The sequence below is a fragment of the Lathyrus oleraceus genome, chromosome 5, assembly GCF_024323335.1.
Source record: "Lathyrus oleraceus cultivar Zhongwan6 chromosome 5, CAAS_Psat_ZW6_1.0, whole genome shotgun sequence".
Taxonomy (NCBI): domain Eukaryota; kingdom Viridiplantae; phylum Streptophyta; class Magnoliopsida; order Fabales; family Fabaceae; genus Lathyrus; species Lathyrus oleraceus.
This window is the reverse complement of record NC_066583.1, coordinates 251,482,535-251,507,186: the sequence shown is the minus strand read 5'-3', so window position 1 is coordinate 251,507,186 and position 24,652 is coordinate 251,482,535. Positions and strand designations below refer to the sequence as shown.

General features: G+C 36.7%; 1 protein-coding gene across 1 annotated transcript in view; it reads left to right on the top strand.

Annotated features, from left to right (window-relative positions):
* LOC127080034 (formin-like protein 4) overlaps positions 1-9,333 on the top strand; it is a 33,479-nt gene extending 24,146 nt beyond the window's left edge. The window contains exon 3 of the mRNA XM_051020370.1: positions 8,869-9,333. Coding sequence (XP_050876327.1) covers positions 8,869-9,333 — 465 coding nt within the window. The remainder of the gene's footprint in view (positions 1-8,868) is intronic.
* Positions 9,334-24,652: the final 15,319 nt, after the last annotated feature.

Sequence of the window (24,652 nt, the reverse complement as noted above, 5' to 3'; positions counted from 1 at the left end):
GCAAAAGTGTATAGCTGCTTGAAGATTGATCCTTGCCAAATGATGCAGTCGTGTTCAGACCATGCGCAGACCCCTCAAACTTTGTCCAAAATGGATGAAATTGGACTCTTTGGAAAGGTTAGATCAAGAAGAACAACTCTCATGTTGAATACTTTTTCATTTGAAGCTTGTATCATGATGAATTTTGAGGTGGAAGTTTGGAAATTTTAACATGTCAAAAAAATTTCTAAGTGTCAAGCCATATGTTCAATTATTCCACCTTGGCTAACTTTTTATGTGAGCTTCAAATGAGAAAAGTGTCTTCATAAAAGTTGTATCTATTTCAAAAACCTTCAAAGTGGTCACAAATTTGACCTTATTTTCATTTGGGATGAATTAGTTATGCATTTTTGAAGTTGAGGAAAATCACTTGTTCAATGGTATTGGTCCAAAATGACCTATAATGTATCCTCATATCACATGCTCATAAAAGTTTAATTAGATCTTCCTCCAAAAATAAAAGTTGAACTAGACACCTTGAATTTGATTGTGCAACTTGGAAATCTGTAATCTCATAAAAATTGGGCAAGTTATGGCCTTGGGAAGTTGACCTCCAAATTAGGGTTTAGACAAAATGACCTATAATCTTTCATCATAAAAAATGACTTTACAAGCAAAACTAGCTCTAGACCTCAACAAGAAAGTTGTTTGTAATGTCATTTAGAGTAACTTTGATCTTGGAATCATTTTCATATGATAAAAATTGTAGGAGATATGGTCTAGGGGACCCCAATTTTGATCAGATGAATTCCTCTGGTCAACCTCCATCAACCACCTTGCTAAATTGCAATTCTCTTGACTTTTCGGACTCATGGGAGATCATATATGCATAAGATGATGTAATTTGAAGTGTGCCTTGAAATATTTGATCAATTAATGAAGAAGCTTGATGAAGAAGTTACATAAGATACCCAGATTAACTAGGGTTTCCAAGGCAAACCAATTCCAAACTCTTGAAGATTTTTTGATCAAAATAACATGTAGAGATCATGGGGACTAATATATGATGCCTAGAATCTTTGTGGATCATTCCTTGGTTGATATCTTAGCAATGAGGGTCTTAAACCCTAGATGTGAACTTGATAGATCAAAGATGATCATGTGCCCTACCTACAAAAGAGTTAGACAAATGCAAAGACATATTTTTGGTATTTTGGTTAGTAAAATGATAAAATACAAAGTATGATACAATCACATGGTGATTGGTGGTCTCTCCCAATGCAAACCCAATGAATGAGGGGTAATGAGGATGCTAAGGTGTGATCCCAATGCCAATGCATATGATGAGATATCATGAGGGATCTTAGGGTCAAAATTGGGGTCTTACACACATACCCATTCATGGAATTCAATATAGAAACATCATAGCATAACATAAACATCAATTTCATGGATTAAAACATAAACACGTGTTAGGGTTTCTCAAAAATAAAAATCCCCAAATCCTAAGTTCATGATATCTAACCCACATGCATTACATACATTATTTTTACCCATAACCACTTGAAATTCCACCCTTACCTTAGTATAGATGAAATCTCTAGGTCCTTCTTCTTCTAGTTTCCTCTTCTCCTCTTTCTCTTCTCTTCTCTTCTATTCTCTCTTCTTCTCTTGTTTTACAAAACTAACTCTTATCTCTAAAACCCTTACTATCTTTTTAACTCATAATGGGCTTAACTCACCTATCCACCCATTCGAATTAATTAGGCTCATTACTAGACAATTGTTATTTCTACTCATAAAATTCAATTATTCAAATAACACATATATTCAAATAATTCAAATAATCACCAGAATACATATTTAATTAATTATCACACCAAATAATAATTAATTAAAATAAACACCTAATAAATAAATACGCAAATTAAATCGGGGTGTTACAAGGTTCCAGCAAAAACATTTAATAATGGAAAATTCAAGCATGTTTGTATTGGAATTGGGAGGGAAATTTGCTAAAGATAAATTTTTGAGTATGATGTTTTTGCAAGAGGACTAAGTGATAGCGATGTCTTGGAACCTGGCTTGATTTTGAGCAAACCATATAACATTTATAATTTGAATATTGATTGTAGCTATAATTGTTCTACAATTCTTAGACTAGTCATGATTTATAACGTGCCAACATTTATCCAATGTGTTGATTGGGGGAAAACTGGTAACAATGGTAGAGAACCAAGTCCACGGGTGCTTATTAGCATAGACAAGATAAAAAAAAGTGTTGCGAAGACTCACTTTGATTATGACAAAGGATGCAAACAGATGGGAGGAAGCAAGCACTACTGATAAAATTCTCATATGTAGGAAGCTTGATTTGTATGTATCTCCATAAGAGTGAGAATTTGGAAGGTGGGATGCTGGAGTTCCGAAATTTCCTCTGCCAAGATACCTTGGAGTCATGCTTTTAAAGGAATATGTAAAAATCCTTGAAAGACAAGCAACCAGAATCTAGATAAGACCAAGCTCTTATATCCTCTAAATTACCATCATGGATGAGACAAGAAAACATTATTAAGAATAAGCTAGGAAAATCCAGAGTTATATTAATAGGTAGCTCCCACCATTTATTAACAATGAAGTTACTTGCCTTTTTGTTGATAAAATCAGGATCCAAAACAGATATATTAAGATTTTAAGACAAAGGAGAGCCACACCACGAGTCTATCCCAAAATTGATTTGTTTATAATTACTAAGACCCCAAGCCGAGTTGTCCATGATTATAGAGAAATAATTTTTAGTTGAGCTCCAGATGGAGGAGGAAATGTGATGTTTATTAATGATTCCTCTATTTCTCAATACTCTACCTTTGAGAATATAAGCCCAGGTTTCTGAAGAATCTGAAGTATCCTAACAAAGTTTGAGATTAGCAGCTTGGTTCAGGGTGGATAGGGAGTTAATGCTAAGATAACTAACCTTTGTGGGTCTGCAACACTTTCTACAAGAAATAGTTATCAACTTTCGTTTTTCAATGTCCCCACTCCATATGAAGTTGTGCATCCAAGACTCCAGAGTTTTAATTAAACTAATTGACCAATCATAGACCTGAATGCAGTAAATGGTCATGATATAGATGATATATTTCACTAGCTCTACTCTTCCATCAATAGTTAAAAGTGAATCTTTCCATGCACACAACTTGATTTTGATATTGTCCACAATATGATGAAAGTGCTTAGGCTTTGGTTTCCCTATGAATATAGGAGATCCCATGCATAAGAGTGGACTATTGCCAATTGAGAATTCAAGATGAGTTGAAATTTGATATTTCCCGATGTCTAATATAACACTTGCATAAACAATAAATTTGGAGGCATTGCATACTTGACCAAAACAAGATGCATATATATCAAGAAGAGTATCAATAGCCTTAATGGGTCTTAAATCTCCTCTATAAAAAAAACATGATATCATCTGCATATAATGTGTGGGAAGGGACATGAACATTCCTAGTCCCTTCATATGTAGAACATTAGCGTCCTCAAATAGATTTGACAGACCCCTACTCAAAACCTCCTCAGCCAAGCAAAAAAAATAGGAGATAAAGGGTCATCATTTCTCAGTCCTCTTTGACATTGAAAAAAAAAACCTGCATCTTGCCATTGATGGAAACATAAAGATAACCAGATTGAAGAATCATGTGGATACAAATGCATAATTTGTTGCAAAGTCCAAATCTCCTAAGGACCTATAAAAGAAATTACCCGTTTAAAGTATCAAATTCCTTAACTATGTCTATTTTAAGAGCAAAATTAACACCATATCACATCCTATTGAGGATATTGATGGCCTCGGAAGTTAGGCAAATATAGTTCTTTATATTTCTTCCCCTAATGAAACCTTTATGCTCGGGAGAGATGGTGTGAGGCATGACTGCAACCAACATGTTAATAATGATTTTTGTGATTATTTTGGTTATGAAGTTAGCTAGAGCAATATGCTTAAATTGTCCAATGGTGTTAGAATTATGAGTTTTATGAATCAAAACTATGGAGTTGGAATTATAGTGAGGCAAGATCCAATCCTCAATGAAAATTGTGACACATCTTTTAAGACATCGTATTTGATGGTGTTCTAAAAAGTATGGTAGAAGAAGCCTCCAAATCCATCAGGGCTAAGAGCAGTTTCCTTGTTCAGGCTAATAATGACACTTTTAATTTCCTCGGTAGGAGGAATAAGTGTGAGAAGTTGGTTGGTATCCTCATTAACCAATTTGGGAATGGTTTTCTCAATTAGATCATTATCTGGTAGGCTAGCATTGTCATTGTATAGATTTTCAAAATGATTGGTGGCATGATCAATTATGAGGTCAACATCTGTGATAACCTCATTGTTATGGTGAATGGTTGATAAAGGCTTAAAGGCTGCTTTGATCTTGCCATATCTATGAAAAAAAATCTTGTATTCATGTCCCCTTTAAAAGCCCAGTTCACTTTGCCTTTTCCTTCCGAAAAGCTTCTTCTTCTAGACTCAAAGTTAATGAAAAATATTTTTGGGCAATTTTCTCTTGGGCCTGAGTCACTTCATTATGACCAAGGCTAGCCGACCTATGTCGGATGTTGTTTATATTGTCCTCTACAATCTTAACTCGTTCTTGTATATTACCAAAAAATGTCTTGTTCTACACTTTCAAGTTATTTTTTTAAAAGCTTAAGTTTTCTGTCCAATATGAACATAGGGAAACCAACAACCTTGGTTTCCCAAGTCTTAACAACTATGCCTTTACACTCATCATGCAAGGCCTACATTTGCATAAATTTGAATTGAGATGAGTGTTTAACCTCCTTATAATCAAAACTCAACATGATAGGAATATGATCAGAGCTACTCTTAGTAATAGTGGTGCAGGATAGGTTTGAACAAAAATAAATCCAGGCTATTTTTCCAATAACTCTATCCAAATATTTCTCAGTGTGTCTTCTACCCTCTCTATCATTGGACCAGGAGAAGTGGTGACCCTTAGTAGGTAAGTGAATCAACTGAGTAAAGTTGGTCCAGCTGTAGAAATCATCCATTGGAATTCTAGCTGGTTGAGAGTGACCCATGTACTAATAAGCTCCCATTATTGCACTAAAATCTCATATGAGGCGACAATATATGTCTACGTGTAAAGGTTGCGAGTTATTCTGAAGCTCACTTATGTGTGTGTAATTGGTTAAAGCATAGATAGCAGTGATCCCATATATTTTCTTATCATTATTAATAACAAAAGAGATATACTTATCATCAATAACAACAAGCTCAGGGTCAATATTCTTCTTACAAATGCACCCCAGGCTAGGCAAATTATTGTTTTTGTGGTTCATCGCAAACAACTTTAGGTTGAAGTTAGATAACCAATTTTAGGAAAATTAGAATATTGCATTCAAGGCTCTACTATGAAAACAAAGTCAGGTTTATACTTCTTAATAATTCTCTTGAAAGCTGATTTAGATGGGGAATTAGCAATACCCCTAATGTTCCAAAAGATACACTTCATGATGAAGTATTCGGGTTACTAGAACTATGTCTAGTAAAACTTTTTGTCATGTTCTTTTTGGATTTCCTTTTAGAGCTCACAAGCTTATAGTCATCAGGGGGTCCTCTACATTGTTCTACTGGTCATTCACCTGCTCAGCCATGTTGGCCCAAGAGCTTTGTAAGATTCAGGCACTATAGACTTATTAATTTGATCATGAGTTTCTTCTACCATTTCCCCCACCTGAGTGGCATCCATAAAATCATTTCGAAAGCTTTTATTTGTGTCCAAAACCTTATAACTTGAGCCTTTAGTACGATGCTCAAACTGTCGGGGTCTTTAACTACCCCATTTGTTTCTCCAACCTTTTGCTTAGTGCATATATTTTCCTCCAACATTTAGGCATTATTTTGCTTTTCAACTTGGACAAATATGTTTTTAGAAGTCTTAGGTTGTTTTCTAGCATGAACCTTTTTCCATCTTATTTTCCTTCCTTCTATAGTTATAAATCGAGTGTTCTATATAAGTACAAAAGTGACAAAAGTCTGGAACTTTTTCGTATTCAATCTTCACAAAAATACAAAACCAATCCTCTTAACTAGGATTTTGTAACTGAACTCTTTGACCAAATCTAAGTGCATCAGAACCATCACATAATGGGTAAATTCTATTTCAAAGGGAGCCTTTTTTGAAGCATAACCTATACATATAGGAGTCTTGATACTACTAACAATACGAAAATGATTTTAGTTCATTAGTACTCCTAAGACAAACCATGAATCCTTATCCAAACCCGAGATGAAGTTTGTTTAAGTGTTGAAGGAACAAAATCCTAGTCCAGGGAAAGAGTTTTAAGAACCCTGAACCAAGGTTCCAAGTATTGACTAATCTGACAATATGAACATCCTCAAGGCAAGAAAAGGAGAACTCAAAGAAGCCCTTTCCTAAAGAAGTGTTGACTCATTTTCCTATTGTTTTCTGAAGGCCAACTAACTTACTACGCAAGGCAACGATCGTTAGTGGCGAGGAATCCTAAGGCCAAATAACTAAGTCGAGTTTTGCTTGCAAGTTTCCACTCCAAGTTTGTATTCATCCTCAGGAATCGATATCGCCAAACAACCACCTTTCACACATGGGATCGACATCTGACTCAGTAGAATATTATACACATATTTTATAGCTTCTTCAAAAGATTTCACCATTCGTGACAAATCTAAAGCTTTGGAAATTTTGATGGGATGATGAGAAGGGGTTGTAGTTTGCAGTTCAGGGAATAGAATTTATCCATCATTTAAGAAGAAAAATGTAAATAGTTTAGGTTAATAGTAGTTTCATCGCTCCCAAACGGTGACAGTTAAGCATATTGCTAAGTTTATTCATAGCAATATTTACAAAATATAATTAATTAAATTTGTATTGTCAATAAAATTAACATTTAAACTAACCGGATATATGATGTGTAAGTAGTTCAATCGTGGCTTCATATTTAAGGTGGGTTTGAATTGATTTTGTAAAACTGATTTTTAATCACTATTACAAATATTTTTTTTTATGATGAAGCTTACACCTATAATAATAAACAACTGGGGATATAGATCATGGAAGTGTCATGTTTTATTTATATAAATATAATCAATCTTTTCTCTCTATTTTTAGAAAAATCGATATAAAAAATTACTAAGGGTTTGAGTTTCGATTCCCAGCTCCTGCAATTATATATTTTATTTAGAATAAAAAAGAAGCTTTTATTTTTTATAGATTTTACGTCGGATATTATACCTCGGATTTTAAATGAATTGAGATAAAAACTCTTTAATTTTTTATTCCTTTTGAAACTAAAATAGGCCCATTTATTTTTTATAGATTTTATGTCGGATAATATACCTCGATTTTTAAATAAATCGAGATAAAAACTCTCTAATTTTTTATTCCTTTTGGAACCAAAACAGACACCTTTATTTTTTATAGATATTACATCGGATATGTTACCCTGATTTTTAGTGAAACCGAGATAAATACTCTCTAAATTTTTTATTCCCTCAGAGTTAATGTTAAGTCTAGCTCATTCACTTTTTGAGCTCTAGCGAACAAAAGAACACCACTCTTCTCCAAGGAGGAAGGAAGCTCGAACCAGCATTTTCATTTACAAGTTCTCTCATCACATTTCCGATATGTACAAGTTCTCCATTACTCGTGTTGTTGTTGTTATTGTTGTTTATTGTTGTTGTTCTTGTTGTTGTCGTCGTCGTCGTTGTTATTATTTTGATAATGTCTTATTGTTTATTGTTTTGTTAGTTGTGTACTATTTTTATTTTATTTTCAAAAGCTTTACATGATTATGGATCGTAGTTGGATGAAAGCCAATAAACTAAGTAAAGAGTATGAGAATGGATTGATATAATTATTTGATTTCGCTGGAAAAAACCTTTCTAAAAAAATAATGGGATTTTTTGGTGTCCTTGTAAAAAAAATGCTTTAATACGAGAAAAACAACATCCAATGGATGTTATATTCGATCATTATGGTTGTGATAGAATTATTCAAAATTATATGAAATGGGTATGGCATGGTGAAGTGACAAAAAAGAGACCTTTGTCACATACAGTTGATGATGATGAATTTAAGAATGATACTCTAGAAGATATGATTCATGATATTGGAGTAGATGCTTTCAAGAAAGCTAATGTGGTAGATACTTTGCAAAAAAGATATGAAATATTCATTGTATCCGGGATGTAAAAGATTTACAAGAATGTCAGTTGTGTTATGATTATTTAATCTTAAGGCAAAAGATGTGTGAACGGATAAACGTTTTACTGAATTGCTTGAATTGTTGAAAGAAATACTTCTCGAAGGTAACACGTTGTCGAACCGTTGTTATGAGGACAAGAAGATATTGTGTCCAATGGGTTTCGATGTCAAAGTAATTTCATGTCGTAATGATTGCATCCTATATAGGAAGATTTTGAAAACTTGAAGGAGTTCCTGAGGTGTGGGGAGTCACACTAGAAGCAGAAAATGATGTTGATGTCGATCATAGTGTAACTAGGAAGGGTGTTCCTTCCAATGTGATGTGGTACATACCGATAATTTCAAGGTTCAAGAGATTATTTTTTAATGTTAATGATGTAAAGAATACTAAATGGCATACATATGAAAGAGTGTGTGATGGAAAAAATTTCCATGTAGCTAATTCATTGCAATGGAAGAAAATTGATTCCTTGTTTCTAGATTTTTCCCTTGATCCGAGGAACCTTAGGCTTGGACTTGCTACCGACAGAATGAACCCTTTTTTGGTTATTTGAGTACTAACCATACGCCATGTCATGTTCTTCTTATAATTTATAATTTATCTCCATGGTTGTGCATGAAGCACAAGTATATGAAGTTATCAATAATGATTTTGGGTCCAAGACAACTAGTGAATGACATAGATGTTTATTTAACGCCACTGATTGAAGGTTTAATACTTTTTGGGGAGGAATGTATTGATGTTGATAATTTGTATAGAGGTGATAATTTTAAATTGTGTGTCATGTTGTTTTGCACAATCAATAACTTTCTTGCATACGGTAATTTGTCTGGGTACAACGGCAAGGGACATAAAATGTGTCCTATATGTGAAGTTGATACATGTCACCACCAATTGCAAAAAGGAAAAAAGACAGTTTATCTTGAGCATCGTAAATTTCTAAGACCTAATCACCCATATCGTAGATTGCGGAAGTCTTTTAATGGAGAACAGGAGTTTGATATTGATCCAAAGCCCTTAACCAGGAGGGAAGTTTATAAAAGACAACAACACATTAATGTTGTCTTTGGAAAGAAAAAAAAATAGTGGAGAAAATATTCGGAAAAATAGGTTGGTGTTTTTTGATCTTCCATATTGGTCTAGTCTTGATGTAAGAAATTGTCTTGATATGATACATGTGGAGAAAAATGTATGTGATAGTTTGATTGGAACACTTCTCAATATTAAAGGAAAGACAAAAGATACTAAGACATCCCACGAAGATATGGTTGTGATGGGTATACGACAAGAGTTAGCCCCAAAAGAAATAGGAAATAAAACTTATTTTCCCCCAGCATGTCACACTCTATCTAAAAAAGAAAGAAAAGCTTTTGTGAATGTTTGTAGGGTATCAAAGTTCCCCAATGGTACTCATCAAATATGAAGAAACTTGTGTCAATGAATGATCTCGAGTTAGTTAGCTTAAAATCTCATGATTGTCATGTCTTGATGCAACAACTTCTACCAGTGGTTATTCGTGACATTTTACCAAGAAATGTAAGGGTAACTATAACCATATCATGCTTATTCTTCAATGTTATATGTATTAAAGTTATTGATTCTGGAAATTTAGACGACTTGGAACATGAAACTGCAATTATCTTGTCCAATTAGAGATGTTTTTCCCTCCATCGTTCAATGACATTATGGTTCACTTAGTTGTTCATCTAATAAGGGAGATTAGAATTTGTGGTTTGATTTATTTACGATAGATGCATCCGATAGAACGTTACATGAAGATTTTTAAAGGATATACAAAGAATCATCTCCATCTGGAAGCTTCAATCGTAAAAAGGTACATCATAGAATAAGCTATTGAGTTTTCTACAAACTATTTGTCAGAAGGGAACTCTATATGAATTCCCGAGTCTCGTCATGATGAATGTTATGATGATGAAGGTATTCAAGGTTTAAATGTTAAGACATTTAGCCGAGATGTGGTTCTTCAAGAACATTTGTATACATTGAATAACATGGATAAAGTTCAACCTTACTTGACCGCTCACAAAAGTCTTATAAAGGGAAAATTCCTCCAGGTGAATGAAAGATGGTTGTTGATAGAGCATAACAAAACTTTCATAAATTGGTTTAATAAAAGTGTTTTTAAAGAAAGTAGCTCATCGAATACAATTAAATGGTTGTCATGTATTTACTTGGAGTGCATACGAAATTACTAAATATTTATTATGTACAAAATCAAAATCATAGCACCATGCAAAATAGTGGGGTTATGGTTGAGGCTGAATCCATGTGCTTTTCTAGTTTCAAAGATAACAATTATATCCTAGCATCTATAACATACTTTGGGGTCATTGAGGAGATTTTGGAGATTGACTATGTTACTTTTAAAATGCTTTTATTTAAGTGCAAGTGGGTTAATAGTAATATTGGTGTAGATACCGATGAATTAGGATTCACAAGGGTTGATCTTTCAAAGGCAACTTATAGGAACAAATCATTTATTATGGCAATCCAAGCAAAACAAGTTTTGTATGTCACTGATCCTGATAGCACTAGATGATCAATTATTCTTCAAGGAAAACATGAGACCCCTTGTTTAGCAATACATGTACGCCAATCACCTGAAGAAAATGATTCATATGATGTGCATGTTATTCGTCGTGATCATGAAGAGAGGATATGAGAAAACTAGTAAGTAAATGTTTTTATATTGGTTAGTAGTTTACAATTATTCATTTTACTCTTTTTTATTCCGTGTACTATAGATTTTAAGTTGTTGTTGATTATCCTAATTGGTTTCAAATGGTATTCAAATTATAGGTGTTTAACAACCAGTGACAAATCCTATTAGAGAGTTGTCATACCCGAATTTTGTCCGGGTAAGAAAAATCTTTCACCGGCATTCACCACCAGATGTTATAAGGCATAAACTCTATCTTAGGGCTTCTCATCCCTAAGGTACTCCAAACTCCCCATCATTTTTAAAGACACATTCAATACTCACATGATTATTCTAAATAAAACCCTCAGTGACATCAAATTTTCAACAAATCTTTCAATAGCATTTTATCTGTTAAGATCCTTGTACATGACTCAAGAAAACATCGGTTGCATTTGTCTCTTATTGCTGTTACTAAAGCATGGGATGGTATGCGCATTTTGGGACTTATTGGTTAACAAGAACCATTTTGGTTTATCCATAAGATCTTTTGGTTTTAAAAAAGGCCCATTCCCATCAACATGTCCATAATTAATATTGCAAGTCCAAAGTGTGGTTCAAATCTCTTTTACATTACTAATCCAAAAGTCCATTTTATTATTAGTAAGTATTAAGAGCCATGTTATTTTTTATGATCACTTGTTATTAGCCCATTTTCACATCCCAAATATTTATGCCAAATTCTAAGTCCTTCATAGGTCCCTAAATTAAATTTTCATTTTTGAAGCATGTATGTGTTGGGTTTAAGCTAAGTCACCATATTTAGACTCATGTGCCAAGATCCTTTGTTGGTTTTGTAATTGGAGTTGTAATTGCAATACTTGTGACGTGCATTTTGTTTTAGACCTTTGGTTCCGTTTTTATTTTGCTGATAGTAATATACTGAAGGCAACCATTAGTTGAATGTTCATGGTGGTCCAAACAGGTTTCCAAATGAAATAATAAGATAAAGTTTGAGCATTGTAATTAATTACACCAATAAGGTCTTCAGCTAAAACCATACAATATGTTACAAACAGTCCAAAAAAGCACTATACACAATTATCCAAAATACAAAAACGTTACATCTTAATGAATTTGAATAAGCAAGGTTTTATGCTGCAAATTCGGCAGTTTGAAAACAAAACTTTCGAAAGCCATTGCCAAAACCGTCCTTTGGAGTGAAACGCCCTAAAATCCAACTTCCTCCTAGAGCTGGCGCAACCAATCTTCTCCTTAATTAGGGCCACTTCACTTGTGTGACCTGCAAAGAAATCAACTTAAGTCAAAAGTCTTATCATAAGCACTTAAAAAGCTGGAAAATAATTAATGAATTGAATAGGTTAAAGCTTTGCACAGAGGACCACCATGAACACCCAAAATGTGTTTCGTTACAAGTTAAAACAACAATGAATCCACAAAATAATAATCCCACGAAATCTGGGATGAAAAAGTAAACCTGACAAGTTATCATAGGATACTAGCTCATAATAAAGGTAAATAACTTAATTACCCAGAGAACACATTAAAAAACAGAGGACGGTGAATCAAAAAAGACAAGAAATCAAAAATAATTTTTCCATTTAACACAACCACATAACATTCAAAAGAAACAGGGAGGAAAGCGAAGAGAGTTTTAAGGGATAGAAGAGGGCTTATGTGAATTGCGCCGAAGGAGACGTCATCGCTGGACTGGCTCCGATCAAGTAGTCTTTCTTTTCCCTTCTTTGCTTGAAATCTGTATACCATCTCGTTCGCCTTTCCAAACTGAGTAAAAAACCCCTGTTATTTTCCTTAAATCGTGACTGTAGAAGCTTTAATTTTGGAATTAGGGTTTATGTTTAAACTGTTTGGGTTGTTGTTTGGTTTTTTGATTTGCTGTTTGAAAGGAGTTTAGGTTTTGTTTGGTTGCGATGAGTTGTTGTTTGATCGGAGTTTGAGTTTGCTCATTTTGTTTTGAGTCTCGATCTGGTTATTTGAGAGAGATTTAGGAAGATCTAAGGCCAGATTTGGTTTCTCCGGCCCAAGAAAGGTAGGGTTAGTGTTGGAAGTTTTGGTCTTTGTGTGATGGTTCGCCGGAGAAAAAGGTGGCGCCGCCGTCGTCAGTCGGAAATCGCCGTCTTCTCTGGCAGGTTGATCAGAGGAGGGTGGTTTTTGTTGCAGAGTGTTTAAGCTCTGAGTTGAGGAGAGAGAAAGAGTTCATCAAATGAACTCATTTCCTCAAAGGTTCATGTTTTTATTCACGCCTGGTTGGTGCATGAGTGATGTAACACCCTTCTACCCAAACGACATATTTTAATAGATTATCAGAGTACAACAAGTAGAAGAGTTTACATTTCTTACAACATAACACTTATCGCATCACAACATAAAACATATTAGTTATTTTATTAAAACTTCGCAGCGGACAACAACACAATATCATCATTCATAATAATGTTTCATCATTTTCTCAACAAAGCATCTCAACATATTAGTCATCATAAACAACGTAAATAATAACCAATTATCTATCGAATCCCATAACCCCGGTGTCACATGACCAGAGCATTTGACTCGACTCTGTAGAATAACTCTACACTTATTCTTCAAACCTCAACAATAGCTATTCCTCTTTATCTGCACATTGCTCATCATAGATGAACATAAACACATGCAGAAAGGGTGAGAATTACATTATTAAATAATAATATAACGACAGAAATATAAACATAAATATATTTCACATATGCCAACACAGCTCATCATAATCATCATAATCAACATACTCATGAACATCAACAAAACAACATATCAAATGCAATGCACACACCCATGCATGACTCAACACGACTCGGTATACCCATTTTGTGACCAACTACAGGATCACCACTCCCAGATTCATCACCATAGAATCCGAGTTCCCCGCAAGGAACCAAGCCTCTCAACAAGCCCGGAGTCAACAACATCATTGGAACTCAGTCCGTTCATCACTAGGCATCGGCCTTTCATGAATGCATGCACACCAAACATGCATCATAATCAACATAGCAACAACAGCATCATATAGTCATGTTATCATCATTATTAATAGCATGACATACAACTCAACAAAACAACAACAACATTTCAACGATATCACATCGTTACATAACACATTTATAATTAAGCACGTAAATTCAACATCTCATCATCATAAACACCTCATACACAATCATATAATCACTATTAATTGTTTATGATACAATTACAGCGACTTACTAAGAGCCTCGCAACTCAACGTACTCAAAAACTCCCCAACATTAGCTGCACAACACAGTTCGCGCCGCCAACATAGGGTCGCGCCGCGAACTCCTCCATTCACCCCAGGACGCGCCGCGAACGAAGGATCGCGTCGCGAATAATTAATTTCGCTTCAGTACGCGCCGCGCAGCAGGGTTCGCGCCGCGAACGATGCGTTACAGAACTCCTCTGAATCCTGCCCAGTTCGCGCCGCGAACTGGGCTTCGCGCCGCGAATCGCGCGCGAACAGAAGCCATCTGCTACGGGACCAGCGCAGCTTTGCTTCTCTACTCGCCATAACTCATACCCCACAGCTAACAACCCAATATCAACACTTAACAGTCATATATACGCAACATACTTCGATTACAATGCATATAACTCAACAAAACTCACAGATCGGAGAATTTCCATCAAAACCCCAACTTTCCCAATCTCCCTAAAATCCCCAAAATTCATCAACAATCCAACATATATCATGAATTTGCTCGCATATTATCGTTTAATAAGGTTCAGACCCCTTACCTCTTTGGATTGAAGGAAGTTCTGAGCAAACTTTGGCCTTTTCCTCTTCCTTCTCTTTCTCTTCAGCGTTTCTCCCTTTCTCTGACTCTGAGGCAACAACACGTGAAAAACTCTGAGTTCTCACTTTGGCCTCTTTTATCCAATTCCACTTTTACCCTTCCACTCTTCATATTCCATTTATTTTATTTATTTAATTATTATTAAAATAAATAACATCTATAATAATAATAATAATTTCCAATATTATTTAATAATTCATTTTACCTTCAAATAATCATGTTAAATAATATTTAAATTAATCTAACAATATTCGGGGTGTTACAACTCTCCCCCACTTTAGAAGTTTTCGTCCTCGAAAACATACCTCAAGCAAATAGAGCCGGATACGACTCCTTCATCTGATCTTCACGCTCCCAAGTCAAGCTCTCACCAGCTGGACCTCCCCAAACAACTTTCACTAGAGCAATCTTCTTACCTCTCAGGGTCTTCTCTTCTCGGTCATCTATCCGAATTGGCAACACCTCAACGGTCAAATTATCCCTCACCTGGATATCATCCAACTGAACAACATGCGAAGGATCCGCAATATATTTTCTCAACTGAGATACATGAAACACATCATGCAGATTAGAAAGCGACGGCGGTAAAGCTATCCGATACGCCACTTCCCCAACCCTCTTCAAAATCTGATACGGACCCACAAACCTCGGAGTAAGCTTTTTAGACTTTAAAGCTCTACCCACACCTGTCGTCGGAGTAACTCTCAAGAACACATGGTCTCCCTCTTGGAACTCAAGTGCCTTTCTCCTCTTATCATGATAACTCTTCTGACGACTCTGAGAAATCTTCATTTTCTCCTGAATCATCTTAACCCTTTCAGTCGTCTGCTGCACAATCTCAGGTCCGAGTACAACACTCTCACCTGATTCATACCAACACAATGGAGTTCTACACCTCCTACCATACAATGCTTCATATGGAGCCATACCGATACTAGCATGAAAACTATTATTATAAGTAAACTCCACCAACGGCAAATAACTATCCCAAGAACCACTCTGCTCCAACACACAAGCTCTCAACAAATCCTCCAAGGATTGGATAGTTCTTTCAGTCTGACCATCAGTCTGAGGATGATAAGCTGAACTCAACCTCAACTTAGTCCCCAACGCTTTCTGCAAACTTTCCCAAAATCTAGAAGTAAATCTGGGATCTCTATCAGACACAATACTGGATGGAATACCATGCAGCCTCACTATCTCCTCAATATACAACTCTGCCAACTTCTCTAAAGAGTGATTAATCTTCATCGGCAAGAAATGCGCCGACTTAGTCAATCGATCCACAATCACCCAAATAGAATCATTACCTTTCACCGTCCTCGGTAATCCCGTCACAAAATCCATGGAAATGCTATCCCACCTCCATTCAGGAATCTTCAAAGGTTGCATCATACCTGCCGGTTTCTGATGTTCAATCTTTGACTTCTGACAAGTCAAACAGGCATACACAAACTTAGCAACATCTCTTTTCATACCAGCCCACCAAAACAACTTCTTCAAATCTTGATACATTTTAGTTGCACCTGGATGGATACTCAATCCACTCCTATGGCCCTCTTCAAGAATACTCTTTTTCAATTCAGACACCTCAGGAACACAAACTCTACCTTTAAATCGCAGGATGCCATTCTCATCAATCTCAAAATTACCACCATTACCCTGGTTAACCATAGTAATATGATCAACTAGAGCGACATCAACTTGCTGACCATTCCGAATATCTTCCAGAATTCCACTAGTCAACTTCAGCATACCCAACTTTACACTATCAGTGGAAACTTCACAACCCAAACTCATATCACGGAACTGTTCAATTAACTCAAGCTCCCGAACCATCATCATAGACATATGTAGAGACTTTCTACTCAGCGCATCTGCAACTACATTAGCCTTACCGGGATGATAACTCAATTCAAAGTCAAAATCCTTCAGTAATTCTAACCACCTTCTCTGCCTCATATTTAACTCTTTCTGATCAAACAGATACTTCAGACTCTTGTGATCACTGAACACTTCGAATCTGGAACCATACAGATAATGTCTCCACATTTTCAACACAAATACAACAACTGCAAGTTCTAGATCATGCGTAGGATAATTCCTCTCATGAACTTTCAACTGTCTAGAAGCATAAGCTATAACTTTACCATTCTGCATCAAAACACCACCAAGACCCATCAAAGAAGCATCACAATAAACAACGAAGGACTCACCAGGATTAGGCAAGATCAACACTGGAGCACTGGTCAACCGCCTCTTCAACTCAACAAAACTCGCTTCACAAGCTGCATCCCACACATACACTTGACCCTTCTTAGTCAACTGCGTCAACGGCAACGCCAACTTAGAGAAGCCCTCAATAAATCTGCGATAATAACCAGCTAACCCCAGAAAACTGCGTATCTCAGTAGCAGACTTCGGAGTCTCCCACTGTAATACAGCATCAACTTTAGCAGGATCAACAGAAATCCCACCACTCGAAATCACATGGCCAAGGAAACTCACTTCCTTCAACCAGAACTCACATTTAGATAACTTTGCATATAATTTCTTTTCTCTTAACACCTGCAAAACAATTCTCAGATGTCCTGCATGCTCTTCTTTCGTCTTAGAATATATCAGTATATCATCTATGAACACCACAACAAAATTATCAAGGTACGGATGAAATATACGATTCATATATTCCATAAACACACCTGGAGCATTAGACACACCGAACGGCATCACAGTGTATTCATAATGACCATACCTCGTACGGAAAGCAGTCTTCGCAATATCATCTGACTTCACTCGGATCTGATGATAACCCGACCGCAAATCAATCTTACTGAAAACATGAGCTCCAATCAACTGGTCCATCAAATCATCAATCCTCGGCAATGGATACCGATTCTTGATAGTCACCTTATTCAATTGCCGATAATCGACACACAACCTCATCGTACCTTCTTTCTTCTTCACTAACAATACTGGTGCACCCCAAGGAGAAACACTTGGACGCACAAACTTCTTCTCAAGCAATTCTTCAAGTTGCTTCTTCAATTCAACTAATTCAGTTGCCGACATTCTATAAGGAGACATCGACACTGGACTCGTACCTGGTACTAAGTCAATGGCAAATTCGACTTCACGTTCTGGAGGTAACTCACTTACATCCTCCGGAAACACATCCTGAAATTCACAGACAACAGGCAAATCTACACTCACCACTTTCTTATCCGCTTGCAGAGACGCAAATAAAGCGAATATCTGAGCTTCATCTTTCACAAAATCCCCCACCTGCCTAGCAGATAGAAATCTTGCCTCATCATTCTCACCAACTTCAGAAAACCGCACCGTCTTCCTATAGCAGTTGATAAACACGCCATAGAATTCTAGCCAATTCATTCCCAGAATAATATCAATTTGGTGCAAGGGTAAGCACACCAAATCAACCACGAACTCTCTCTCAAAGATCGTCAAATGACAACCTCGACAGACAACAGAAGTCTTCACAGAACCATTAGCAGGAGTGTCTATCACCATACTTCCGCCTAGGGACGACATAATCACACCAATCCTGGTCGCACACTCATACGAAATAAACGAATGAGTAGCACCAGTGTCAACAATAGCAAGCAATTCAACATTATTAATCAAGCAAGTACCTTTAATCAGATTATCTTCTTTAGGAGCTTCAGCCCCACTCAGAGCAAACACCCTACCAGTAGTATGAGCTGCAGTAGCCGCCTTCTTCGGTTTCGAGCACTGCGAACTGATATGGCCTTTCTCGCCACAATTAAAACATGTCGGACCAGCATCCTTACATTCAGTAACTCTATGACCAGCCTGACCGCATCGGAAACATCTCAGCACTTTCTTGGTACAGCTATCAGCACGGTGGCCTGGCTCGCCACACTTGAAACATTTACCAGCTATGGGAGATCCTCCCCCACTTGGCTTCTTCTCATCTACCACTTTCTGCTTACCTTTACCATTCGGAGATGCATAAGGACTACCACGATCCTTATTCTTCTTCTCACTAAGACTCTTGTAATGAGCAGTCCTAGCCTTGCTATCTTCATCAAATATCCTGCATTTATTAACCAGTGTAGGAAACCTACGAATCTCCTGGTAACCAATGCCTTGTTTGATTTCGGGACGCAACCCGTTCTCAAACTTGACACACTTGGATTCCTCAGCATCAGCACCATTATAATGAGGACAATACTGCACCAGCTCCTCAAACTTCGAAGCGTAATCAGCAACAGACATGTTACCCTGCTTCAGTTCTAGAAATTCCATCTCCTTCTTACATCGCACATCAGCAGGAAAATATTTCTCCAGAAAGGCCGTCTTGAACCTTTCCCAAGTCATCTCAGCACCTGGTACTTCAATTCTCTGGCGAGTGTTATCCCACCAGTTTTCAGCCTCTTCAGATAACATATGCGTACCAAACTGCACCTTCTGTGCTTCAGTACACGTCATCACCCGGAAAATCTTCTCAATTTCCCTTAGCCAAATCTGAGCACCATCTGGATCATAGCGCCCTTTGAATGTAGGAGGGTTATTCTTCAGAAACCTTCCCAAATTCTTAAACTCGTCGACCGGCGGATTCTGCTGCGCCTGCATAGCCTGCGCCATAGCAGCCAAAGCCTCAGCAATCGCACGGTCATTTTCTCCAGCCATACTCTGCACAACAAAACCACAACCGTTAAATATCGACAGTGTCATTTACACTAATCGACCAACAGGGAAAACATCACATTATGACTCGACTGGACTGACAATGCTCTGATACCACTAATGTAACACCCTTCTACCCAAACGACATATTTTAATAGATTATCAGAGTACAACAAGTAGAAGAGTTTACATTTCTTACAACATAACACTTATCGCATCACAACATAAAACATATTAGTTATTTTATTAAAACTTCGCAGCGGACAACAACACAATATCATCATTCATAATAATGTTTCATCATTTTCTCAACAAAGCATCTCAACATATTAGTCATCATAAACAACGTAAATAATAACCAATTATCTATCGAATCCCATAACCCCGGTGTCACATGACCAGAGCATTTGACTCGACTCTGTAGAATAACTCTACACTTATTCTTCAAACCTCAACAATAGTTATTCCTCTTTATCTGCACATTGCTCATCATAGATGAACATAAACACATGCAGAAGGGGTGAGAATTACATTATTAAATAATAATATAACGACAGAAATATAAACATAAATATATTTCACATATGCCAACACAGCTCATCATAATCATCATAATCAACATACTCATGAACATCAACAAAACAACATATCAAATGCAATGCACACACCCATGCATGACTCAACACGACTCGGTATACCCATTTTGTGACCAACTACAGGATCACCACTCCCAGATTCATCACCATAGAATCCGAGTTCCCCGCAAGGAACCAAGCCTCTCAACAAGCCCGGAGTCAACAACATCATTGGAACTCAGTCCGTTCATCACTAGGCATCGGCCTTTCATGAATGCATGCACACCAAACATGCATCATAATCAACATAGCAACAACAGCATCATATAGTCATGTTATCATCATTATTAATAGCATGACATACAACTCAACAAAACAACAACAACATTTCAACGATATCACATCGTTACATAACACATTTATAATTAAGCACGTAAATTCAACATCTCATCATCATAAACACCTCATACACAATCATATAATCACTATTAATTGTTTATGATACAATTACAGCGACTTACTAAGAGCCTCGCAACTCAACGTACTCAAAAACTCCCCAACATTAGCTGCACAACACAGTTCGCGCCGCCAACATAGGGTCGCGCCGCGAACTCCTCCATTCACCCCAGGACGCGCCGCGAACGAAGGATCGCGTCGCGAATAATTAATTTCGCTTCAGTACGCGCCGCGCAGCAGGGTTCGCGCCGCGAACGATGCGTTACAGAACTCCTCTGAATCCTGCCCAGTTCGCGCCGCGAACTGGGCTTCGCGCCGCGAATCGCGCGCGAACAGAAGCCATCTGCTACGGGACCAGCGCAGCTTTGCTTCTCTACTCGCCATAACTCATACCCCACAGCTAACAACCCAATATCAACACTTAACAGTCATATATACGCAACATACTTCGATTACAATGCATATAACTCAACAAAACTCACAGATCGGAGAATTTCCATCAAAACCCCAACTTTCCCAATCTCCCTAAAATCCCCAAAATTCATCAACAATCCAACATATATCATGAATTTGCTCGCATATTATCGTTTAATAAGGTTCAGACCCCTTACCTCTTTGGATTGAAGGAAGTTCTGAGCAAACTTTGGCCTTTTCCTCTTCCTTCTCTTTCTCTTCAGCGTTTCTCCCTTTCTCTGACTCTGAGGCAACAACACGTGAAAAACTCTGAGTTCTCACTTTGGCCTCTTTTATCCAATTCCACTTTTACCCTTCCACTCTTCATATTCCATTTATTTTATTTATTTAATTATTATTAAAATAAATAACATCTATAATAATAATAATAATTTCCAATATTATTTAATAATTCATTTTACCTTCAAATAATCATGTTAAATAATATTTAAATTAATCTAACAATATTCGGGGTGTTACAAGTGACAAGTGTCACTCTGGAGGCGGACCACGTCTGCAGTTGACCGTTGGTCAACCAGATGTTCCTGTGTGAATACCCCATCTTTCATTACCGTGTACCCTCTCCATCCATTCGCTCGATTTGTTGACTGAGTCAGATCTCCAAATCTAACGGTCTGGAGCATATTCGTGGGTCAACACGGTTGACCAGGTGTTAAGGGCCCTGTGTGTTTCGGTTTGGGCCTTTTCAAGCTTGGGCCTGCATCTATTTTCCTATTTGAACCCCCCTTTTTGCCCATGTTTTTGACAAATTCAGTTTGGGCTTGGTTTCTATCCCAAGACCCAAACTATTTTTATTTTTATTTTCATTTAGTCCATTTTTTACTTACTTGATTTAAATAGAGTTTTATAAATTAATTAAATTTCTAATATCATTTCTAAAAATAATTAAAATTATTTGATTATCTATTATTATTATCACCATCATTAGTTATTTTAAGTATATAATCATCCATTTTTTTGGGATTTAGGAGATTTATTTGTATTAATATTTATTTAGTCATTTGTATAAGTGTTCGATTTTATATGCGTGTCGTGCTACCTTTATGACAAATCATTCCCATCCACCTAAACACAATTGAATCAATTTATTCTCATGATAACGAAATGAAAAGGGGGATGGTTTTAAGCCTTTAACTCCTCTCCTCGATTGTTTGAATACGAGTTTTCTTACTTGGTCAGTCAGACAATCATCATTTCTTTACAAACCTTAAACCAAGATTGAATCAATTATTTTCATACTAACGAAATGAAAAGGGAGATGACTTTGAGCCTTCAACTTCTCTCCTCGATTTTTTTGAATACGAGTTCTCTTACTCGGTTAGTCAAATAATCGTCATTTTTAACTCGCCCAAACTTAACCTAATCAAATTATTTTCATAATAATGAAATGAAAAGGGGGATGGTTTTAAGCCTTTAACTCCTCTCCTCGATTATTTGAATACGAGTTTTCTTACTCGGTCAGTTAGACACTCGTCATTTTCTCTACAAACTTCTAACCCGATTAAATCAAGATATTCTCATAATAAACTATATGAAAAGGGAGATGGTCTTGAGTCTTTGATTCCTCTCCTCAAACGCTTGGATATGAGTTGTCTTACTCATCTATTCGAGTATTTGTCGTTCATCTTAAGCTACATAAACCTATTTTCATAATCACTTAGATGAAAAGAAAGTGGTCTAAAGCTTCTATTCCCTTTCCCAACTATTAGGATACGAGTTGTCTTACTCGACTATCTGAGTATTCGTCATCCTTCCAAAAACACCTTAACTATTATTAAATCCTTTTATAATTAAGAATGAAAAGGGAGATGGTCTAGAGCCTTCGATTCCTCTCCTCGACTATTAGGATATGAGTTGTTTTATTCGACGATCCGAGTAATTGTCATCCAACAAAAATATCTTAACACATTAAGTCTATCTTTTTTCTCGCCCTCGTGCGATCGAAACCAAATAAACAAAACATCAAACATATTAACTCAACTTATCACCCTGTGTGACCAAAACTCTTTTCAGAAAGAACATTGTTTAATCCTTTCTAATGCGCACAACAAACTAGTGCTTAAGCCTCCTCCGAGAGTAGACAAGCCAACATTTAGCCTTTAGAACGCGATCTAAACGGAAGTTCGGTAAAAGACACCAACCAACCGTAGCTCCCCGAACTACGAATGCTCTAATTTCCTTATTACACCATAAGGATACGTAGGCAGAAGATTATTGTATCTTCGCGAGCACACTAATAAAAAAACATCTCATCTCCCTTTTATGAGGTCTTCATCCATCCTCATCCATTTCTATTTTAAATATTTTATAACCCAAAGATAACAAACAAACATAAATTAACACTCGAAACACAAATTAGAACTAAAAGGTTCCCGTTGAGTACAACGGACGTGAGGGGTGCTAATACCTTCCCCTTGCGTAATCAACTCCCGAACCCGAATATGGCTACGACGACCATTCCATTTTCTAAAGGTTTTATCGATATTTTCCTATTCCTTCATTGGGATAAATAAAGTTCGGTGGCGACTAATCGGTCACCATTTCCATTGAATTCCCACCGTTAATCCGACATATTTTCATCACTTTGGTAAGATTTATGTTTGTTTATAGTTGTTTCAGAGTCATTTATCATGTTTTGTTGGTTTGGTATCGCATTGCATTTTATTACAAGTTTATGTCAAAAAGGTCTCGTTTACGCTTCGTTTTGGTGGTGTTATTGTTACAGGCCATTGCACAGGTTTAAAAGCACTAATAGTGGAGTTGTGGATACTCAGAAAGGCAAAAATATGGAGAGACAGCAGGTCAACACGGGCCCCCGTGAGCTACAACACTGCCCGTGTTGTTGGTCAGGCAAAGCAAACTTGGAGAAGAAAAACAGAGAGCAACACGGGCACCCGTGTGGTGACACACGGCCGTGTTATTTAAAACAGTGCATTAACACGGGCACCCGTGTGTAGGAACACGACCCGTGTTGTTACCTCTGTAGCTTGATTTGAAAATGCTCATGTTGGAGAGCACACACGGGCACCCGTGTGTACACACACGGCCCGTGTTGTTGGGCACGGCTTAGAAACTTCAATTTTTGCCATGTGAACCTATTCTGCTCATTAAGGGTAGTTTGGACTTTTGGCTTGAGAAAAATCCATCTGAAACTATTAGAAGGCTTGGGAGAGAAAGGAGAAGAGACTTTTTGACGTACGAAAGAAAACATTGGACCAGAGAAGATAGCTACTACAGAGGATTCAAAGACGGCGAGATTCAAGGGCATCACCCATTGAAGATCAAAATCTCCTAATTCTTTGTAATGTTTAATTTCTATACTATGATTTCTTTGAATACTATGAGAGGCTAAACCCCCAATGCTAGGGGGGTGGTCCTGATTTAATCTGATGTTATGAATTCTAACTCTGGATTTCCTATTTACTATGTTACGAATTTCAATTCAATTGTGTGATGCGCTTATGCTTTTGTATCGGACAAATACAATTAGATCTATGACTATCAATAACAGGACTGTGATTGTTAGGGTTTTCACACAATTGGGTTTATAATTGTATCACCTAGGACTAGGAACTTTTGTAAATCGCCATAAACCTTGATATTGTTTATGATTAAAACCAATGATTAATTGAATGGACATTTGAGTAAGAATTGGTAGTTTAATAGTTTCTTCCTTAAGGACTTAA